This window comes from Paramormyrops kingsleyae, chromosome 9, assembly GCF_048594095.1.
Source record: "Paramormyrops kingsleyae isolate MSU_618 chromosome 9, PKINGS_0.4, whole genome shotgun sequence".
Taxonomy (NCBI): Eukaryota; Metazoa; Chordata; class Actinopteri; order Osteoglossiformes; family Mormyridae; genus Paramormyrops; species Paramormyrops kingsleyae.
Window position 1 is genome coordinate 11,462,856 of NC_132805.1, and position 23,865 is coordinate 11,486,720.

The 23,865-nt window shown below is 47.3% G+C and overlaps 1 protein-coding gene across 4 annotated transcripts in view; it reads left to right on the forward strand.

Moving 5' to 3' along the window:
* Positions 1-4,886: 4,886 nt before the first annotated feature.
* Positions 4,887-23,865, forward strand: part of ptprub (protein tyrosine phosphatase receptor type Ub) — a 157,047-nt gene continuing 138,068 nt past the window's right edge. For 3 of the 4 annotated variants that reach the window (XM_023807582.2, XM_023807583.2, XM_023807584.2), the window contains exon 1: positions 4,887-5,144. In XM_023807582.2, coding sequence (XP_023663350.1) covers positions 5,039-5,144 — 106 coding nt within the window. In that variant the 5' untranslated portion in view covers positions 4,887-5,038. The remainder of the gene's footprint in view (positions 5,145-23,865) is intronic. The other variant, XM_023807585.2, reaches the window with a different exon arrangement.

Sequence of the window (23,865 nt, forward strand, 5' to 3'; positions counted from 1 at the left end):
CCCACAGTCTGGGCACTATCGCATCGGCGCCCTCTCCCTCACATCACGTGTTCCTTTCTCATCTCCACTCCTGTCCCCTAGGCTCCCCTGTCCCTGTCCCCTAGGTTCCCCTGTTCCAGGTTCCCCCAGATCTCCTGTCCCCCTGGCTTCCTAGTCCCCCCCCCCCCAGTCCCCTGTCCCCCCGGTCCCCTGCCTTCCATTTCTCAGTTCCGTTCATGTCCATCTCCTTACCACTGTTGTGGCCCTGGTATGTATGTCAGCAAGTCACATCCAGCAACATTTCATTTGATGTCTGGTCTCCTTTGTGGCTTCCATAATATTTCTGGAATTAGTCTTAGACGTTACATCTAACATGTTCACTCACATGCCCAAAAATGATGGATGTAGCCACACATGAGGGGAGGGGAGTAGAAAAAGCCAAGAAGTTTTAGCTGAAAAGTTTAGGAAGTGCGAGATATCAGGAGAATTCCTGCCACGGTGGGTCCTTCAAGGTAATCGGCAGAGGGCAAAACTCCTCGAGGCTCCCTGCTTCATTTGTTATTATAACAAATTCATCGGCTGAGTTTTCTCTCAAGGTCGGCCTTCATTATTTTTTCAGTCATAACAACAAAGGGGATGATTACAGATCTGGGCTTTGACTGTACGGCCCAGACAGATAAGCTCCATGGCCGCCCGCTCTGATATTAGCATTAGCGCTATCAACTGATACGGGCGATTAAGAAGCACTAAAATAGGGTGCAGAATTGTTAAAATCCCAGGAAACTAGGTGCTCTTGTACCTCTGTGTGCCAAATTATATACTCTTTGATTGTTGACTAATTGTCTCAGCTTCAGGCTTGCATGAAGTTCTAGAATCAGGCCCATTTTGTGTGAGTATGGAGTTTGCAGGTTCCCCCATGTTTGCGTGTGTGTGTGTGCATGTGTGTTAAAGGCCCACACATTGACTGGTGTTCAGGGTGAACTGTGCCTTAATTACCATACCTTGGAAAGGTACAGTCCAACCCTGACCTTAATCGAATATAAAGTTATTGATAATTGATGGGTGGATGGAGTGAATATGTACAGATGTAATGAAGGTAAAGGGCTCCAGAGGGAAAACCAAAGGCTCCCCCAGTACAAATCTCACATGCTGACTATCCTACAGCCTGAGTATTCCGTTAAATTTGTTGTTAAAATCTCTTCCCCTACACCTTTCAGTGCATCTTTCCAGGTTCTAACAAAAAGTATCCCCATGTGCATTTTATATCGCATCTTCCAAATAAATTGCATACTTTAAATAATACCTGACTAAACTGGTGTGAAACAAGTACTAAATAATCTGGTGAGTGAGTCCTTTATGGGTGTGGGGGGCATTCTGGCATGTGACTGATGGTTATCTCTATGCCTGGTCTGGAGTTCACGATGAATAAGCAGCTGGAAAGGGCTGGCTCTGGGACGATGTCCAGGGTGTGGTGTTAATCTGCACGGTGGGCTCTGGGAGTGGACGGGTATGGTACCAGTTGATGTTTCGGCCATAGTTTGGTGGCAGTGTGAAGATTGTGGAGAGCTCAGTGTTGAGTGGAGCTCTGTACATATCAGGTTCAGTGTTTGCAGTGATTCTGCAGCTTCTGTGCAGTGTTGGGTTGTTGAAAGGTTGGGACATGGTGCTGTTCTGGATGTGGAAATGAGTTTATAACATTGTGTACAGGGTGTGCTCCTGCATGCAGACAGACATACTTACACACAAGGATTAAATACAGATGGAGCACTGTGGAGCCCTTATGTCCAAATTGCACCTCGACGGAGTGCAGCTCTGCCTTTTTCTACGTTAGCCATTTTTCCGCAATATCCCGAAATTTAGTAAAAGATTCAAAGTGGATGATTTAGTAAAAGGTCAGTGCATTAAAAATCATGTCTTTTTCATCAGCATTACTGGTAATTTTCATTAGCTGCCTTGATCAGTGATTCTTTTCTGGAGTAGAAATGTTTACACGATGCCTTGATTTTTTTGTCCCATGTTTTTGTATTTTGACTGATTTAGTTTACCATACTGCTGCCAAAACCTCACTTTAGCTAGATACTGCTTGAGGGAAGACGTGGGTAAGAAACAATCCGTGAATAACTTACTATTTTACAGTTTTTCTCGATTGCTAAAACACTATAACCAATCTTTTGAACTAAAATTTAAAAACCATAATGCTATTTTTCAAAAAGCACACCCATTTCCCTGAACTATAAACACTATTCCCCTGCTTTAACACATGAGTCAGATTTGGTGAACTGTTACTGCAAAACTCTACACACAAATCCCTAAATTTTTCAGTGCTTACACCATGTGGTCATTTAGAAAGCACTAGCATTCAATAATGTTAACTTAAGTCAGCAGAGTTTAAGCTCAGTTAGCACACAATTAACCAAGTGGAAACACTAGGAGTCAAAATTTATCACACACCAATCAGAAACTTTGATGGATAGATAAAAGGGCCAAAGTCAGCTCATTCAGGTTTGAAACAATGGATCCAAAGAGATGCAAAGGAGGAGGTCGAGGAAGAGGAGTAGAAGGAGGTCCAGGACATCAGGGAGGAGGAGGTGGAGGAACATAATTGGCCATCGGGCTATTGTAAATGTCCCTAGTCAGCGTGGAGGGAATGCCACTATGTGCGCAGCCATCAGCCAACGAGGGGTACTCCACCGCCATGCCATTCTAGGACCCTATAACACTATGCTTCTCCTTGCTTTTCTTGATGGTCTAAGACAACATATGTTCCAGCTGGACTACAGGGAACCAGCACAGCCAGAGCAGCCTCACTACGTTGTTGTAGTGAGGCTGGATAACGTCAGCTTCCATCGCGCTGCTCTGGTTCATGACTGGTTTACCAATAACCCAAGGTTTTCTAACATCTTTCTGCCTGCATACTCTCCCTTTCTAAACCCGATAGAGGAGTTATTTTCGGCATGGCGGTGGAAAGTGTACGACAGAACCTTATGTCCGTGTTCACCTCCTCCAGGCCATGGAAGAAGCCTGCCTAGACATACTGTATCAGTAGATGCATGCCAGGGGTGGATCAGGCATGCATGAGGATTTTACCCCCGCTGCCTGGCTAGGGCCAATATAGCCTGTGATGTGGATGAGATTCTCTGGCCTGACCCAGACCAAAGACAGGATGCTGAGGTGGAATAATGTTTTTGGTGTGTGTTGTACTGTATAGTACATGAATAAAAATGTGTCACTGTATATACATTGGTTGCGTCTTTTGTGTTCATCATGTGAAAAGATTTTTGAGGGGAAGAACCACAAGCAACATAACTTGCCAGTTTTGGCAATATTGTTTTTAATTTATTGCACCAATGTGTAAGACTATGTTGTAGTGTGTGTGTTTTGAGCCCTTGTGTATGATGTCTGTGGGCAAAGTTTGGTTTTTCAGCAACAGTGAATGGTTTTGAGTGTAGAGCTTCATTTTGACCTGAAAATACGATGTTTGGGAAATTGGGTGAGACGTTATGGATTTGTGTTTACTGTTTTGAGAATACGAGGCATAGTTTCAAGAAGTGTGTTTAAGCAATCGAGAAAAACTGTAATGTCTAAGTATGTGAAAAAGCAAAAATATTACTTGTAGTAATAAGCCATTTTGGTGCATTTACGTTTAAAAAAATTCAAGTACTGTTTAACCACGTGACATGTACAATACCTATATCAAAGTAGCTTTGTCACATTTTTTTAGTTTATTTTGTATTGCTTTAAAGTGGTAACACAACATGTCGACAAATGAGCATACTGCATCTTTAAATTTGTGATCATAAATGCATATAATAACTGACAAACGAATATAAAGATTGGTTTATTCACCACCCCCATCCCGTAATTGACGGGGCTACCCCTCCTCTCTGATTCTAATTTAACCCCTGCTTACGCACCTATTTATATTACTGACATGATGGATGATGTTTCCCTGCACATTATTGTCTTTCTAGATCGCTCCTAATTCCGACAAACAACGGGTGTGCGGAAATAAGGATTAGTCTATTTTTTCTGCTGACGTGCTTCATACAGGGAAAGGTGACGTAGAGCTATAAATCCGGACTGATATCCTGGGAAATATTATTGGGTCAGAATTAAGGATATGCTGATCAATACTGAATGTTTCATTTTGAGAATCAATTCTAACGTTAAAATATCGATTTTTTTTACCCTGGTCATTTAATTGTTTGCGTTATTATAGGAAGTAGGACACTAACTCTTTCCAGGCAGGATCGCCAAGTAGAAGGGAGAAAGGGAAAGACTTTCAGGGGATCCGACACTAGTGACTATAGGAAAATGTAATGATCAATTTGACGGAATGCACCTCCCCGGTCAGCACATTTCATGGTTAGGAACTTCCCCCCACCGGTTTTAATCGTCAGGGTTGGGCCAGAAATGAATATCGGGACCGGTATCGGCCATATCAATCTTGGTATTGGATCGAATTGGACCGGTAAGAAAATCAGTGGTATTGCCCATTCTAGTAAAAATGTTGCTTTACCCTCTCTCACGACTTCCAGCAGCCCATGTGTTCAAATTGACCAAATTTATTCTGTCGTCTGTTTTGTCTTGAAGTCCCAGACATCATTTCAGCTCCTACTGCTCTTCTCAAACTTCCTTACACAAAAACCACTAATCACATTTGCAATAAAACACAGCAATAATTAATAAGTTGTTTATTTGTCAGCACTTGACCAATTTATGTATCTAGAGCAGAGAACCTTTATATGTGAAATATTAATAAAACCGCCGCTTGAGACGAAAACAACTGACGCTAGAACGTCGGTTTGAGGTTTTGTTCGAAATTACCACGAGGGGGCGCCCCACACCTGCTTTTAGTCTGTTCTGCACGCAGGACGGGGGGGAAATATAAGGCTGGAAAAAAATGCCCCTGTCGAAGTGTTTATCCTGACGTCAGTGTGCAGGGATCGCAGCGCTCCAGTCTCGCTCTCGGAGTCGTTCAGCAGCGTTCCAGCAGGATTTCGGGGATCGATGGGCTGGAGTTCGCCACTTGCGCACTAGTTTCGCCGGAGTGACTGTTATGATTTCTGATCATAATCCCAACTGGACTAAAACAATGAACACCTGTGTTTTTCTCGTGATCCTGGCCGCGCAGATCTACGCCGATGGCATGGAAGGGCCAACAGGTAAAGCCAGTGTGTTTTCTGGCGGAGTAACAATGCGCATCTAACTCGCAAAGTTATCTGTTTAAGTTTAGGGACATATGGGAGCTGTTTTTAATCGGTGATCAATGGCGTGTCCCGGGGAGTGTCTTTTGCCTTTACTACTGAGAACTTTTATCATTTATTTTCTTTTCGGGATCTTATAAATCTGTTATTGAGCTTTCTCGTTTTCGAATCAGGATAGTTAAACTGGTAGTTTCTGTTCGTTACGCTGCGTTTTTGGAAATTAGACGGCACCCTGATCATGTGTAGTTATTTGTTGTTACATTAAACAGCATTTTGCTGCGCCGTTGCTAAATATGCATGGAGAGGTTGTGCAACTGGGTTTGAGCGAGAAAAAAAGAACGACAGGAATAAATGTTAGATGGACTGATATGAAACCGAACCTACTCGCCGTTGCCATTTTCACCGTCGGCAGTCTTTATAGCCTAGTAGACATTGTTAAAATCACGAACATAAGATGTTTTCTTGTTTAGGGCAGCGTCGGTGCTCACCTGAACTACATGCGATCGAGATTCATACACTCCGCAAGCACAGCGTATGCATTTCTCTGGAAATGTCTGAACTGTTACTCAGTGATATAATTTCGTAAAGTTACGCATTTACGCCAGGTGATATTATGCCTTTTGCCTGAAAAAATATTTCCGCGTTTTTTTTTTTTTGATGAGGAAGTCAGACTGGCTATTTTGACAATGGTCGTTGGGTTTATTATTTATGTTACTTTCCTTGTAGCAGCAGATTTGTAATTGTACGTAGGCTATATTTCAGGTTACGGTATTTCTCACTGTGTCTCACGATATGCGTTATTTAAGCCGTAAGTTTCTGATGCACTTGTTAGCCTATTAAATCCCCATTCGCCCTCGCTGTTCTGTGTTGGCATTTAAAGCAGGTGAATGCCGTGATGGCAACTGTGACCGGAGCGTCTGCGTAGCTCGGCTGCGTGCTTGGGGGACAGGATGGCTCTGAGCAGTTTGATTTCACTTCCAGCGTGAACATACTGACCCTGTGAGGCAGACGGAACCTGGACACTGCCCGTGATCACTTGGGCTAAATTTCTTCAGGGAACATTTGGAGAAGTTTTTCTGCTCCGATGGATAAGAAAATTGTAGCTTCTAATTTATTACGGGTATTTTTGAATAATTTTACAATGAAACTATAATAATAGGCTGGTAATAATAATAATAACAATAATAATAACTAAATGTTTAATTTAGACAAATTTATATTAATGTTCACTTTTGCGCGTTTCTGTGGGCTCCTGTTTAAACAACATGACTTGTCATTTGTTGAGATATTACGGCGACGTGTGCTTTGGTTGCTCTATATAGTTATACGTGGTGATACTCTATTGTAATACATGATCTGGGCACGCAAACTAGCATCCGTCAGTATAGGCTATTCGAAAATTGCTTTGGAGACTTAAGCGACCCACTGTCTTCCACCTTTTCATTGGTGAATCATCGATAATTATACATCTGGTTTATACACGTGTGTGTATAAAACAGAATGATGCAGCACCATCAAGAATATTAATGGTCATTTTCGATAACTGAAAAAACACGCGTTAGGTCTAATTATAACGTGACTTTAGTAGTATACTGAGGGTCTGAACTATTTCAATATACTACTAGAGGCAATATATTATTTGAGTTCATTATGTAAAATGAGCCATTGTGACTCTTCTAAGATTATATTCACACAATGTAATCCAACACTCCGCATGCTTTTTTGTTTAATTCATCAGTACAGCGTGTCTCTATTTTAAGCGAACTTCGCGACTCATTCATTTTTGTGCTCCAGTTTCTTTGGCAGAGTGACTATTTTCAAACGCGATCCCCGACTTTAAATACGAGCCGTATAATTTGCGAACCGTGTCTTGTTATTTATGAGCAGCATTACGGGCTGAAGGTGTGGGATCGCCGCTGTGTGGCGCGTAGCGGAGCCGGAACGCCGCAGCCTCCGCCGCTAAACGCATGTGCTGGAGCTACTGTAATGCTGACTGGCTCGACTTCACGAATCGGTTTTCGGCCTCCTCTGGAAGTTATCGATTTTAAGTTAACGAAATAGGTCGCATTTAGTAATCTGTAAGCCTGTTAACTTGTCGCTAATTGCGCAACGATGTAATGGCCTGCTGACTTTTTATCGCGTGCAGTCTGCGTTTGTTATTCCTGACTTTTTATTCGACTGATTTTGTTATTTTTCACCGAAGCCATTTGCGCTTTATGACTGCAGCTTTCTGACCGGTTGATATTAGTTTGTTCAAGCCACGCTGTAGGACATGTTTTGAATCCCGAAATGGAAAATAAAGCAGACTGCCCAGTCTCTGTGATTTCATAGCGCCACATTACATCCGAATCTTTCCGCCAGCGGCTTTCCTTTGGAAAGGAGATAATCTGCCCAGACCGCACCCCACAAGAAGGCATCTTCAGAAACAGTGTTTTAATGAAACCGTTTTCTCTCTCCCTCTCTCTCCAAGAAAGGCGCTAAAAATGCCACATCTGTTCGTGTTGGATGTGCTCCCTGAATCCCGTTATCGCCGTTTCGCAATTTCGGGTCTTCTGCTCAGCTGTAAACTTCAAATCGCGGCCTTTCATTGTATTAGATGCGCTTAAAGTTTATAATGGCACGCTAGTGACTTGAAAGATACATCTGCATCGATACAAAATGTCTTTTTTGTATTTAATCCTTTAGAAAATATTAACAAACGTGTAATGGACTGTGTGGGAGATAAGGCGGAGGTGTACTGCATAGTTTATATTACCAGTGTTATTATGTTTGCTGAAGGTACTCGGAGTACGAGTGAAAAACTGCCGTCTGCTCTGGGTGAACGTGTACCATAAAATTGTGATCTGAAATGCTTTACTTAATAAAACCGAACATTATAAAAAGCAGCTGAAACACTCAAACAGATTGTAACTTATTCAGTGAGTCAAGTAATGAATTCTCCTAGAACCAGAGCCATGTCCTGTTGCTTTTTTTTAATCTATGGCATACCTGCAATTCCTGGCATAATTCTCCCTGGAGAAAGGACGTTTTTAACCTTTGATGGAAAAATCGCACAGTTATTCATAAGAAATAATGGTATGCGCGCAGCTGCCCGACGCGGGAGCGCGGGCTTATAGCGCGAGGCAGAATTAGTACGGGCACACGCGAGCGCTGCCTCGAGACCGCCGGGCGCCCGAGGAGCGGAAAAACTCCCCCGGTGCTCATCTGCTGGAAAGTGCGGCGCCTGGCGCGCCTTCCCAGCCGTACAAACGCGCTCACGCTTACGGCCTCAAAACCCGCCTGTAATGCATATATTTTACTTGGCAGCGCATGCACATCTCGGCTAATATAGATCTCTTAGATAAGAGTGTTGACGCACAGGAAAAACATGTTTAACTCATTCACAAGTCAGCATAGCTAAGGAGTGCACTGAATAAGAATGGAATTACAGTGTCCTCTAATGAAATTGCATAGAAATTCTTTATGGTTTATGAAATGCATTAGCAAAGACATATTTTGAACTCTTCTAGTAAATTGCTGCTTTTATTAACATATATTGGTTTAATATATTTTAACAGTAGAGATACTTCATTTGCTTCCTGTAGGGTGAAGAACTGAAATTCAGAGTCCTTTTGTGTCTGTATAACAAATTTTGCAGGCTGCAGCCAGGTGTGTGCTGAAATCTCGTGTACCTGAACAGAGATGCAGAGACTACGTCAGTTAAGCCTACTTTGTCGAGTAGTAAAACAGAGCAGAGATGAAGCTGAATCATACAATTTGAAGAATTATTAAATCTTATGAAGATAATTAAAGATTAATTGGAACGGCACAGCTGAAGAAAATTGCCTGATTATCCCAACTGGGTTGCCACTTCATGTAACATTGGTATGCTGAGTGACACAATATGGGTATTTTATCGTTAATAATAAACATTAGTGAGCACTTTTCAAAAATATTATGGGAATTATTCATAATCGATTTGTGGAGTCCCGCTGTGTCTATGTGTGAGTGTGTGGGCCTAGCCCTCCTGGTCCAAGTTGAAGTGAATGCAGCTTGCTGCTGATGTGTTTGAACATGCTGCTTTCTGCGGGGGAGGCTGGAACCTCATGGCTGTTCACTTTTCATTGATGGACTTTCAACGGCCCGTTTCGTCGCTGCCATCACGCTCACGCTCTTTTTCAGGAGTTTAACCTGTTCCCCCTCATCGCTGTCATTAGCTGTCTTGGCCAGCCGCCCCCAACCTATTTGATAGCACCAGACATGGAACGTGGTGGAAGGGGCCAAGAGGTGCAGCACTAGTGATGGAATCTGCGGACAGCCAAACGCAGGTCTGCTCGGCGCAGCAGATGTGTAGTGGTCACGGTGGGGTCGAAGGATCATTGGCAGGGACTCTGTTGCCTGGGATTCCGTGCAGATGCACAGCGACTCTCATTTGAATTTTCTCTGAGCCTTTGCCTCAGCCATAATCTCGTCATCCCTACCAGGGTAGCTGCTCCCAACTGCTCTGTATTGTCTAGCATATCTGTCACCTGGCAGAGAGGCACCCAGCAATGCCAGGTGTCGCCTATGAAGGGGTGAGGACGTTTTATTTTGTCACTTCCCTTCCACATGTTTCGGGTCGGTCTCTACTGCGTGACGGGACCCCATGAAGGGGCTCAGGGTTAGAGGTCAAGGGGTGAAGTGGGATCAGCAGCAGGAGAGGAAATGCTTCTGGCTTTGATGAGCGGGGGGACAGTCTGGGCCGAAAGGGTGGGGGTTGAGCTGCGTCTGTTTTTTTGCTCAGTGCTGTTTTGTTTTGTTGTGTCAGATCTTTGTGGCTGTAAGCTGGGGCTGTTAAGGTTTGGTCTCTGGGGTACGAGATCACACCGAGTGGGGTGGGGGGGCAGCAGGTGAAAAGGGCAAAGTGGTGTTGTGTATCACAGGAGATGTTTTCTTTGTAAACACTCGAGGCTATTTGCCTTCTCAAGGGGGGTGGGGCATGAGCGGATATTCCGGAAAACAGTGGAGTGCCCTCGGTTGATTTCCTTGTGTCCTACCTGTTAGGCAAACCCCCCCCCCCCATTTGTCCCAGTACTCCTCCCATCTCTTTTACTTTTGGTGGAGTTGAAAGGAAGGAAGGCCTCATCCTGTTTCTGCAGATGAAAAGGGGGAGATGAAGAAAAGGGAGTTTTTTTTGGTGAAAGATCAATGTTATATCAGTGGATTGTCAGGGAAGGGTGTGTGGGGAGGGGAGCTGTTGTGGGGGTGGGGGGGGTGGGAGCTTTGAGCATAGCAGTTCCGTGGTTGGAGGGGGCGTTACTTCTCCCTGGGGAGGGGTGACAGAGATCTCTAACTCATGAGCTGAGATCGGGCTCTGCCCCATTCCCCCCCCCCCCACCCACCCTGTCGCATCTGTGTTTCTGGGTGTGTGGGAAGATGTGGCTCACCAGCGCCCCTTGTTTGCCGACCATCTTAAATCAGGGTCATTCATGTGCTTTGTTATGATTGCCATCCGCTGCCAGCTGTACCCTGCTCTGCCAGAGGCTGCCGAGCCATTGTGGGGGTGTCACTGGGGCATCAGGACCCTTCCTCTTTACTTCTTTCATTTCAGCTGATTGTGAATTTTGGCCAAAAGGATTCAGTTTTGGAATTTGCTAGGAATGGAAATATTTAGGATACATAGAATTACATTTTTTTTTCTTAGCCTAAAGCTGTATCACTTCAGATTTAATTTACTTCAGAAGATCAGTTTTATTTATTTAATTTACTGTGTGGGAAGTGTATCTGTAGGCAGAGAAAACCAGCTTCTTTCGCAAGGTCATCCATTCCAGTAGGGGGCGCTGTAAGGTGAGGTGGCTGGCAGCTTACCAGTTACTTTGGACACCGCCGGAGTATCCGCTGGAGTCTAGCTGCGACCTGCTCATGAACTCCAACACAACAACACAATTGCTGTTGTGTCAGAACAGCTAAATCGTATGGGGGGCGGGGGTGGGGGTTTACCTGTGCGGTCGTGCCTGGCATCCTGTGCCCTTTTCTCCGGTTTGGTTTGCTTGGTGCCTAGCAGGTAGTTTCAGGAGATTGGCCAGCACCCTGCTGGGTTGCCGAGGCAGATTGAAAGGTGGGAAAGGGGCCGGGGCAATGATCTAATGTCACCAGCAGGAGCTGTTTTTGTTGTTCAGGTGAGTTTGTCAAGAATAACATCAATGGGAGCAGCAGACATACACCCTGAAGGAGCGGACGCACTAAATGCGCCTTGCACAGACCAGCATGGAAACTCGGGTTTCATATTGCATGAAAGAAAAAATAATGCAAGCGTCTTCCTGCCAAAAACTGTAATTTCAGTGATTTAACTCATCCTTTGATCAGGTTTGTTATGAACGGTCCTGGTTAGTTATGTTTTTTAACGTTCCAGTACTTCCAGTGCTCTCAGGTATCTCGTCCTCATACTCTTGGATGCTACAATCTGTACCTGACCTCTTGATCACCCTTGTGCTGCTTTTCATACTGATGAAGCTTGCAAGTTCCTCGCTGAAAGTGTTCACATTCACATTGGCATGTGTAAGTCCACAGTGCCTCCAGCTGGTGTGGATGACCTTGCAATGAGGACTTTTTTTTAAGTGCACTTTCCTTCTGGGTCAGTCTACCTAGTTATCCAATCAAATGTCTTCAAATCCAGCCCCCTCCAAAAGATCAACATTTTGTCATCCATCCCCTTTTTGAAAGACAAGCATTGTGTCTGACTAAGAGTTCATTGTATCTGTGATGCAAATATGCAGTGGACTTTCTGAACTTGAAATTTTGTCGGTACTAAAAGTTTGGCAGGCTTTGCTTTCGAACTGCTAATGTGTGGGGCATCTTGCTGGAGATTTGGTTACAGGCAGCTGAAATGGCATCTTTGTGTGAAACTTTAATCTGAATGAAGACCCCCAACCAATTATAATAGAAATTCAGTGGGTAGTTTTTGGACTCGGGGTGTGAGCCATGGGAAGTACATTAAGTTTTGGCTGGGAGTTCGTTCTAGGACTTGCGCCTAGCATTTGGGCTGAGGACATTTGTCTGCTCTTAGCACATCATAAAAAGGTAATTGGGGGGGGGGGGGGGGAAGCAGCTACACACACACACACACAAAAGCAACTACTAAATAAATAAATTAAAAATGCCTTGTGTGTAGAGGGTGTTTTTGTGTCAGTATTTAATATACTGTAGTAGTGTGGCCTTGGACATGTCCTGGTTTCTGTAGAAATGCTCACTCATGTTTGTGACTGACTTCAGACTTCACAGCATGGGGGGTGTGTGCCAGTGTGTGTGCACGTATCTCTGTGTGTGCCAGTTTTCCAGCGAGTATGCTCCTTTGCTTAGCCCCTGGTCATATCTGTTTGTGAAGGTGACCTCACATGGGAGGGTGTGAAAAGCAAGGGGTGTTTAGGAACCTTCAGGAAGAGGCAAATGGATCGTTTGCAGCACATTTGCAAGTGCATTGCTGAGCACACAAGACGATGGTATATCCCTGTGAGGATGGTATAACCCTGTGAGGTTGGTATATCCCTGTGAGGTTGGTATATTTCTGTGAGGATGGTGTATCTCTGTGAGGATGGTGTATCTCTGTGAGGATGGTATAACCCTGTGAGGTTGGTATATTTCTGTGAGGATGGTATGTCCCTGTGAGGATGGTATATCCCTGTGAGGTTGGTATCTCCCTGTGAGGATGGTGTATCCCTGTTAGCATGGTATATTACTGTGAGATTAGTATATCGCTGTGAAGATGGTGTATCCCTTTTAGGATGGTATATTACTGGGAGGATGGTGTATCCCTGTGAGGTTGGTATATCCCTGTGAGGATGGTGTATCTCTGTGAGGTTGGTGTCTCCCAGTGAGTATGGTGTATCCCTGTGAGGTTTCTCAGCTGGTGATTACTGATCACAGGTGGTTTAACATTCATTTTAAACGTGGAGTATGAAACACACAGCTGGTGTGTCATTAACACAGTCATGGACATACTGACCCTCCCTGATGCTCAGCTACAGTTTACAGCTGCCTTCTCTCACCTTGGTGACTGATTGTCTTCTAAGGTCCCTCGGTGAGCCCTACCCAGCTCTGGTCTTTACCTTGATGGTTCCATAATTTCCTCTGACTCCTGTCCTCGGTGAAACATGCGCTTCGGAAATCGCTGGGGGGGCTAGTGAGAAATCCGGAGGAGGCGGAGTAGGCGGCTTAGGGGCACCGTTCTGGTGATCCGGTTTTTATTGCACTGTGCACAGGGGGCTCGTGACAACAAGCCCGGGTGACGGGACAAGCTAGCAAGATACCTGTCCGGGATGGTGGGTCCTGTATGGCATGTGTGAGCATTTACAATCTGTCATACTCTCTGTCTCCCCCTGCTGGAGAACACAATCACTACTATATGCTCAGACAATTACTGCCATGTAAGGGTCTGGAGTTTCAGTGTGACATAGATTTTGACATGACCTATTCTTATGTAATCAAATTTGTGATGTATGATTTATACATGTATTACTGTTTTTCCCACAAATTATTTTTTCATTTTGAGACTCCCTCTGGAAAATCGACTCTGAAGTTGTGCTCTGTGGAATATTTCCAGTGTGCAGGAGCGCAGACCCTCTGACCATTATTAGCTCATTGGAAACAAAGTATTATGACCCTGCCAGAGGTCAGCTGGGGGTCATCGTCATTATCTCACTGCCTTCCAGACGTTTCTCAGCCATGGACGCTAAGATAGGCGCTTCAAGCATCCTTGTCTCACTGAATGCACTTCCTCATCAGCTGCGACGTTCCCCCATCCTTCTGCATGCCGTGAATGCAGTCTGTCTGATTAAGGTCACTTTCTCTTGGTCCCGCCGTCTGGATAACTGAATGAGTTGTCTTCGCATGGCGTCCCGCATGGGCGTGACTTAGGGTTTGCCGCCCTGCGGTCCAGCCGTGGCCCTCGTACCGGCTATGCTGAACCTTACCAAATAAACACGGAAAACAAAAATCCTTCAGGCATGGTTAAGGCATTCATTCACCTTCATTAGATCTCCACGCGCAGCTGACAGTCTGGAGGTGTTCCGAGTGGCTCTTCAAGTCGCCCGCTTTGCTGAGTTAATTACAGCTTCCAGTTTTTTTCCCCGTTTGATTAATTGGGGCTGTCGAGAGGTGCTCTGAAGCCCGTGGGGGTCGGGCTCCATCACCCACATCCTGTTTCCTACCCCTGAAGGCAAAAGTGTCTCCTGCTCTCTGCTCCTCCTCCTCCTCCTCCTCCTCCTCAGTGTGTTGGAGATGGTGGCTGTTTTTGTCCTCCCCCTTTTCCTGTTTTAGCTCCTCCCCTTCTTGTCCTCTCTCGTGTGAGATTCCTTTGTTACTTGTGTGTCTTTTTCCCCCTTCACTGCTTTCTTGCCTGTTTTTCCTCTCTCGCGATCTCTCACATTCCTCACCTCTTCTGTTTCACATTCCCTGAAACTGAACTGGGCGCTATATTCTTTGAGGATGGGGCTTAATCAGGTGACAGCCACAGTTGTGATTGAATAGAGCATCTCTCTTGAATAGAATCTCCTCTCCTGGACACTGCAGCCTTAAGATCCTGTCCCCTGGGCACTGTCTCCAGCTGTTGACAGTGACAGCAGTGTTTTTTGACAACCATCACTTAGAGGTTTGTTGAGCATGGTCAGTCTGGAAATAAGATTTGCGGTGCAGAAGCTCAGCTTTTTTCATTGCCAAAGTCCTGGAAATTTTGTGAAATGTCAATGCTATTAATATTGTCTTCATCAATATTAAATTAGTAATATGAAGATAAATAAATATGCATGATTTGGCCTGGAAAGCTGTTATTCACATCGACGCAGATGGTTGCAATGAATCAATTCAGATGGCCAGAGAGAAACTGCAATTGTTTTGGAGGGGGTTTGGCCTGGGAGAGTTTCTTATTTTAGTATCAAGAGCCATCAGAAGTACATTATCAGTTGACCACCCCCTACAAATCTATACCCTTTTCATGCCCCTTCTGGGACTGTTCACTGTTAGCTTCCCCTCTTAAGAAACACCCCCTCCTAGTTTACCCGTTTTCGCAATTTGATTGCAAGTAACATGGGCACAGTGACATTTCTGCAGCTAAAGGTGAGGCTGGGCGCTGCCTCTGGATGAGCGGCTCTCATTGGCCTCTCATACTGTCAGTTCAAGGTGAGGTTGGGCGCTGCCTCTTGACGAGCGGCTCTCATTGGCTACTCACACTGTCAGTTCAAGGTGAGGCTGGGCGCTGCCTCTGGATGAGCGGCTCTCATTGGCCTCTCACACTGTCAGTTCAAGGCGAGGCTGGGCACTGCCTCTTGATGAGCGGCTCTCATTGGCCTCTCACACTGTCAGTTCAAGGCGAGGCTGGGCGCTGCTTCTGGATGAGCGGCTCTCATTGGCCTCTCACACTGTCAGTTCAAGGCGAGGCTGGGCGCTGCCTCTGGATGAGCGGCTCTCATTGGCCTCTCACACTGTCAGTTCAAGGCGAGGCTGGGCACTGCCTCTTGATGAGCGGCTCTCATTGGCCTCTCACACTGTCAGTTCAAGGCGAGGCTGGGCGCTGCCTCTGGATGAGCGGCTCTCATTGGCCTCTCACACTGTCAGTTCAAGGCGAGGCTGGGCGCTGCCTCTGGATGAGCGGCTCTCATTGGCCGCTCATTCATTCAGTGTTAAGCCCACTGTCTTTGCGACTCATACAGGAACTCAGGTGTCCTTATGTCTGTGTGCATAACTGATTATATTTGTATTCATATTTCAAATGAATTTGTTCATCTTGGAAATATGTACGCGAGCAATGTCGTCTACAAATTCAAAGCCCAAAAAAATCTAATTTTGGATATCATCAGATATCATTCCGGATGGAAATAATCCACAATGCCTGCATAATTCACCGTTCCTTTTGTGCAGAAGATATGTACGTTGAAATAGAAAGCTGAGGTAGTGCAAAGACACAATTTGGGCTTCGTTTGCAGTTCTAATGGACTTCATCACCCTGAAGTACAGAGTCCAGTTTTTTCTGGGACATGTCTAGACTTAAACTTCAACCCACATTTTTTTTTAAGTCAAAGTACCTTTGAAAAGCTGGCCCAGTCACTTTAAAAAAGAGTTAGAGCAGCAGAAGGACAGTCAGATAAAAAAAAGAGTTATACTAGCAGAAGGACAGGTTCCCTGTTTCTTTGTTCGTATTTGTTTTCTTTGTTGTATTTGAAAAAGGTGATACTGGGACATCTTGCCTGCTGAATCAATTTGTCTGATACAGCACCTGTACAAAACAATGCAGTTAGCAGCATTGTTCCTGATAAAAGGTGATCTCCCTTAAAAGGACGCGGCGTTGTGTTAAAAGCTGACTGAGCTGGATGGGGAGAGGGAGACTTCAGAGAGAGACATAACTGAACTGAGAAGCCCCCTAAGAAAGCTCTCCATCTGCGTTGGGCTGTTAACCGGACCTTGTGCCTCTGCAGGGCGTGGTTTACTCTCGACGGGACTGAGCTGTCATGGAGCAGAAGTCTTGGTTGGAAGGGGGAGGGGTTAGGGTGGCATTGGGGGCGGGGTTAGGGTGGCATTGGGGGCGGGGTTAGTGGTGGTGTTAGGGGGAATGAAAGGCTTGCTGTCTCTCAGAGCGGGGAGCTATTGGTACCATGACGGCATTGCCCCACCCTGGGGGTGAGCTTATTTTCTGCTAAAATCGCTTCTTGGTGGTGCGCTGGAATGGTGATCAGCATGTTGATCACAACTGCTGCGTTGCTGGTTCGAGGCCCAACCACGGCGGAATAGTGACGTGTCTGTGGACCCATGAGCAGAACCCTTATTCCTCAGCTCCAGGGAGCCTGACCTGACCTGCGCTCTCACCCGCAAGCTTGGCGGTTCAGGCTATAAGAGGCAAAATACCTGTGCTTGTGCAAATGCTAAGGATCATTTCATCATTACTTAAAACGGTTTCCTTTGAAGGATGCAGCCACCTTTAAACCGCGGCTCGGACTGGGAGACACCAGCAGCGCGATCGGTGTCTGTAGTCACTGCCCTGCCACTGTAGTCACTGCTCTGCCACTGTAGTCACTGCTCTGCCACTGTAGTCACTGCCCTGCCACTGTAGTCACTGCCCTGCCACTGTAGTCACTGCCCTGTCCTTCCGACTGCCACCACCTAGTCACCCTCACTTGTTTTAATCTGCTTAATTTGCTTTTGCTTAATTGCTGTAACATTTCATGGTACCCCCCCCCCCCCCCTAAGGTTTGGATGCACTAGCAGACACACATTGACACACTTGCGTGTGCACATGTGTTCGCTCGTGCACGCACACACACACAGTCGCTCGCAGACACACAGCCGGAAACATGCCGGGCAGAAGAAGGTAATTAATCAACCCGTTGGTTCGGTAAATGAGCTGAGGTAGAACAGAAACCTCACCGATGCCCCGGGCCGTTTGGGAAAGAGCAGTGGGTGGGGGTGTCCTTAAGAAATTAGGTCCCCAGCTTCCTGCAGAAAGAGGATTAGAGAGGAAGCCCCAAGAATCCCCCCCCACCCCCGTGATTGTGTCCTTGTGCAGGTCAGGTCAGGTCCCTCTGCCCGTGGGATACATTGTCTGAAAGCATGTATGGCCTGTAGGGCCATGTAAATGTGGGCAATAACGACGCGGTTAGTCTGCGGGCCCTGCAGTGTGGGCAGGAAAAGCAGACCATACAAAGTCGGCCGTCCTCCTGCTGTCGCCAGTGCAGCACACTATTTCACAAAGGAAGCAATTTGCTCATTTGTCTATTCAAACCAGAATATACTTTTGAACACACACTTGTTGCCGGGGGGGGGGGGGGACGGACGGACGGTGGCTGCTCGCTCTGTCACTGGTGCCGAGCCCATTAGGCATTGTGGATTAGTTCCGGTGCAGTGCATTTGCCAGAGGACTCAGGCAGGCGTGGGGACGAGGGCACCGGCACAGTGTGTAATCGGAGCCTGCATCTGCTTTTCTCATTATTCTGGCAGTGCAGGGGGAGAGAGAAAGGGACCGAACCCCCCCATTCCCATTGTTACAGCAGTCAGCTCCCGGCTCAGAGACACCGGGACAATTAGCGGCCCTCCAGGGGCCCCGGGGAGCTGCTCAGAGCGGAGATGGGGGGCAAGGGAGAGGCATTTGGGGGGGTCTCCCCTGGAGAGAGAAGCGTCCTGTAATCAGGAGCCAGATTTAAGGGCAGGTAATGACAAGGCGTCTGTGCTGCAGGTGAATCTCCGGTCTGTCCTCCTTTGTAATTATCTCCTCTCTGATGAAGAGCGTCGCCCCAGGGGACTGCATGCACTGGCGAGCGAGTGCACACACACACGCACCCACACACACAGAGCTGTCTCACCACTGCAGTGTGAGGGCATGGCATTACGTCAGAGTAACCACTGCAGTGTGAGGACATGGCATTACGTCAGAGTAACCACTGCAGTGTGAGGACATGGCATTACGTCAGAGTAACCACTGCAGTGTGAGGACATGGCATTACGTCAGAGTAACCACTGCACTCACCTTCATATATCATACACGCGAAAAACGGTAGGTGTCGATACCGTAAAAAAGGCTGTTTACCAGCCAGTAACAGGCCCCCAGTCACATGTCTGCAGACACCCCTCATGTTACAAAGTTAAAGATTCTCACTAGTAGCTTTTGATAAATTGAGGCTCCGTCGTGTGAAAAATCTTCGCTACTGTAGTTTTTAAATAATAAAAAAAAAAGGAATAAAAATAAACGCCTAAAAAAGGTTCCGGTGCGCTGCTCCAGTGTGTACCCTCACTAAAAAAGCACTGCAAGAAAGACTTGTGTTATTAATCTCTCATTTCAGGGAAGGCAGCGCTGGTTAGCATGTTAGCATTTCCTACAGCGCACAGCATGATTCCTACGTACCTTCCTGTGTCTGGTGAAGGACTCGCATCCCATCCCGCAGGTGAAGTTTGTTCAGGGGTACTGTCTAACGGGACGATTTAACAGGCGATTTAGTGTGTTCAGTGAGCCGCCCCAACGTTCCAAGGGCACGCCAGTGTCAAAGTGCTCAGTGATCAGTGTTTTTGTGAAGGTCACCACTTTGTGCTCCGTGACTTGCGGTGCTGGCAGACAGATATCTGGTGCTGGTGTTGCCGTGTGTGTGTGTGTGTGGGGGGGGGGGGGCACTCAAGGCTGAGCAGCCGGTTGGCATGCAGCGGTTTCTAAGGCTGCGCGTGACTCAGGGATCAGCTGCTGGTGCCGAGCTGGAGGATCCGGCTTCCGTTAAAACGGTGATCAGCTATCAGCAGTTGCCATGGGAACGCTGATGCTGGTTTCGGAGGCGATGGTCAAGGATCTGCGAGCAGGACGTTTGCTCACCGGGAAAAAGCTCTCTGAGGCTTTATGGGCCTCCAAAGTTTCTGTGTGGAGATTGTATTTGTTTTTCCAGCCTTTGGTGAGTGCTGGTGCTCTGATTTTGAAATTCCGTTTTTTACCGAAAACTAGAGAACGCAGCTCTGGCTCTGTAGCCGGTGCCAAGTGGCAGCTCACTGCAGCTCACTGCAACTCGCTGTGCTTAGACGGGCGCTCTGCTGCCAGTCTCTGGGCCGCCGTACACAGCTGTGACGTCAGAGGTGTCATCCCCTCATCCCAGTCAGTGCGCGAATTGAGTGAGGGACTCACTTCAGCTGGGCACACTGGGTAGCCAGTATAAATGTCTCTCAGGCAGCACTGGGCGATGTGGCCAAACCCCTTGTTCCCCTTTAGACGGTGACCCCGGCCCGGGGTGAAGGTACCGTCCTTAAAGGTTGGTTTGTGGGCCATGGCAGTGCTGCAGGAGCCGCTCGAGGAGAGTGGAGCGCTCTGGAAACATTGTGACGATGTTTGTTCAGTGCGGAACTCTTGGTGCAAACCTGTGCTCTCCCAAGGTTAAATAAGTGGAACTCTTCTCAGCCATAGCTGCTTATACTTTGTAATTACCTGTAATACCTGCCTAGTTAATTACTGCCCTTCAGGATGAAAGTCCCGTCTTCAGACAAAGGTGAAGAGACGAAAGGGCGTTTGGCTGAGACACGTGGCTTCCGCTGACAAAAGTTGCCGACTCGCTAGATCAGCTCCAAGTCAGCAGCAATCCACAAGTAGCCCCCCCCCTCCCTCCTTCCGCAGCCTCCCCTGCAGTATCCCTTTAAAGAAGGAAGAATTCTAAATACTCGCTGTGGGGGTGCTTCCCTAAGAGGCCTGGGAATGTGGCATCTGTGTGTGTGTGTGTGTGTGTGGTGTGGTGTGTCTGTCTGTCAGTCTGTTTGTCTGTCTGTCTGTCTGTCTTTGTGCGTGTGTGTGTCTCCTCTTCATGAAGATGGCCTGATGCTCACTCTCTCTCTTTTCACAGCAAGCCACTTACCTCCCTTTCTTTCTCAACCTCATATCATATCCTGCACTCTCCTCCTTACTGCCTTGTTAACTATGTGCGTTTCTCTCTCTCTCTCTCTCTCTCTCTCTCTCATTCACACACACACACACACACACTCTTTCAGTCTCCCTCTCTCACCTTCTGCACACTGATTCCGTCCCTGACTTCCAGGTCGAAGAGCCTTTGTGTGACTTTGAAACCATCTTCAGCAAGAACAGAGCAGAGCTCATCAACACTGAAGCCGAGGACTGATTCTGGTCCATAGGGCTCCTGTAACTGAGATGTGTGTGTGCATGTGTGTGTCTTTCTCTCTGTGAGATAGGGGAAGTAAGGACACACAATTATACATGGCTGTGATCTCATGGGTGTGCAAATGTGTGTGCACGTGTCTTCACTTTGACAGCCGCTGGGGAGGGAAATTTGTGTATTTGAATATGACAGTTTGCCTGTGCATGACGGAGCACTGACTGTGCGTGTGTGTGTGTGTGCGTGTGCGTGTGCGCGTGCGTGTGTGTGTGCGTGTGCGGTCCCCATAAGGATATGTTTACCCTACGTGGGTGTGTGTGTGTGTGTGTGTGTGTGCGTGTGCGGTCTCCATAAGGATATGTTTACCCTACATGTGTGTGTGTGTGTGTGTGTGTGTATGTGCTGGAGGGGTTCCAGCGAACAGTCATGTCCTACAACCCTGTAATGTCCAGGGAATCTGTCTTAAATACAAACCTTATGTCTATCTGGTTTTCATATAGAATGCTTAAATCATAGCGGCAGTCTGTCCTGCCTGTGTTTTAGTGACGATAAACAGTGTTTGAGGCACATTGTGTCCTGTTTACCCCATGAAACGTCCTTAATTGTGAGCCGGTCCACTTTGTTGATCGGCCATGATGAAAACCTTGTTTTTCAATCCAGTGACGAATGACGCCCTGGGCGTCTGTCTGGACTGTGAGTCCTGTGTCACCTCCTGGCTATTCACCGCCTCGCTCACTGCGGTAATCGGGCCCTTTCTGGTAGGAGCAGTCGAGGGCCGAGCGCCACCGGGCGGATGGGATCACAAGCTTCGTTTTTCACCCCGTTCCCTGGCAGTTGTGGTCATCTGTCATGCGCCTGCTGGCTATATGGTGTGTTCTGTTAATTGATATGAATGACACGTATTCTGTGACGAGGACTTTAGCAGCCATGTGGGACATCTGCCTACAAACTGGGTCACAGACAGAGAAAATGCTGGTGGAGATAGGGAGGGCTATCTGAACGGGGGGATGTAAACAGAACTGCCCCTCCCCCCAATGTCCTTGTTCAATTCCCCCCCCCCCCCCATGCTGGTGCACACCCTGCTATGACACCCGCCGAAGGCCACATGTTTGTTTGGCAGGCAGAGAGAAGTCGATAATGCATTTGTTCCTGAGATGCAGATACAAACCAGACCCCTGAAACCCTGCCCACCCAAAATGAGGCTTCAGCACTGCCCCCCCCCCCCCCTTCCGGTCAGCCTACCATCCAGTCCGACACTCCTTGTGGAGTGTTACCCTAATCTGTTGTGGCGCGGGTGCGGTTTGCCGAAGGAGACAGAGAGCGCTGGGTGACATGCCGTAAAAGCGTACTCTCTGGCTGAGGCGTGCCGTGCTGTAAGTGAACCGAGGAGAAGGTTATTCAGCTGGTCAGGTAATGCACGTCTTACATAAATCATTATAAATGAGCTTGGGGGCCCGGGTTTCTTGTTCCTCCTGTTCTCCCTCCCTCATTACCTCGGGGGATGGCCCCTCGTTTACGTCAGTCACTACAAACGGAGCGAGTCTGAAATACAGCCCTGCCTCGGATTTCATGGGCACGGCCCCACTGCCTCTTAATTGCCTCTCCTTCCTCGGCCTACAGGAGATGGTTGTGTTCCTACTTACCCAATTTACCACGGCAATTACCCTGGCAACAGCCCCCGGGAGTGCCCCTCCTGTTGCGCCGAGCGCATTAATGTGCAGGGGGTGGGGGGTAAGCTTGTGCGCTGGTCCTGGAGGCTACGATGCTCATCAATCAGGCTGCAGTGAACAAGGCTTCTCAATGCTACCTCTGAGGCTATCCCTGCCTTACTGCCGTTTAGCTAATGCCATGATAATTACTTTAATCATTTTCAAACTGAGAGAAAAGAGTGTGTGTGTGTGTGTGTGTGTGATGTGCATTTATGATGCATCTGTCCTCTGTCACTGCCTTTCCCAAACTCACAGACCAGCTCTGCTCCAGCCTCACAGAGGTACAGCATGTAGTCGCAACACAGGGGGTTCCTCACAGCTGGGAAGATGAGCTGTGTGCTGATTGGCTGCTAGAGGCAACCAATTAAATTACAGAGTTAGGATCAGCAAGCTTGTAGTCCTTCCTTTATTCCTCTATGTCTCTCGCTTTTTCTCCCCTTCCTATGAATTTTAAATGAACCGTGTGACCGTTGCCCCTTGTGGAGTCTGCCGTCAGATTTGCCCCCCACGGAGGGCATTTACAAAGCCGATTAAGAGTCGGACATTTTAATCACGGGTCATGTCAGCAGGCCCGCTGGAGCCCGAGCCAGAGAATGCGGCAGCAGTCTGCTGCTTGATTTGCGGTGCCGGGCCAATCAAGAGCAGAGTTTTGCCGCGCTCTGTGCCTCTGCCGTCACTGCAGGGAGACTTTTTCTTTTTCCGCTAATTCCCAGCTAAAAATTCCTTGCGTGGCCCACAGTGTACCCAGCTCACTCTGCTCTCTTACATACCTTTTTAGTTCTCACACTAAATGCTTCGTGTTTATGGGGAGCCTGCTTATCTTAGACCAGTGGTCCATTTTGGTAGGTTGGTGGGGGGGGGGGGGGAATCATGAGCTCTTTAAGCGCCTGTTTGAGAAGTGGCCTGTGAGCTTCCCACTGAGCATTGTTTCCTGCAGCTGTACCCAGAGTTCCCGCTGTTCCTCCTCCGTGTGTCGTACTGAACGCAGATTAGAAAGAGGGCGGGGGGGGGGGGGGGAGTCACGACAGCGCCCGCATGAAACCTGCCAAGTGAGGCGACAGTGGCGCTTCTAATTGGATAATAAAATGTAGAAACAAATAGGTCACTTGCTGTCTGCCAGGCGTCCTGTGTGAATTACAAACTCGTCAAATACAACTGACACGTGCTGGCTGAGAAGGTGGATTTAGCTGCTCCGATACACGCAGCCAAAAGGCTGATGCAAGGAATTAGCATGTTGGTTGATGTCCATCAGGATTAGGAAGCTGATGCCTCGATGTGCTGGAAACATGTCACTGGGGTCTCTTATCCCTGGGCTGGAGGTTGGATGGGTTTAGGGAGAACCAGGGAAGCTAACCAACAGTTGAAGGGTGTATCTCGCATCTACACGCCTTTGCTATT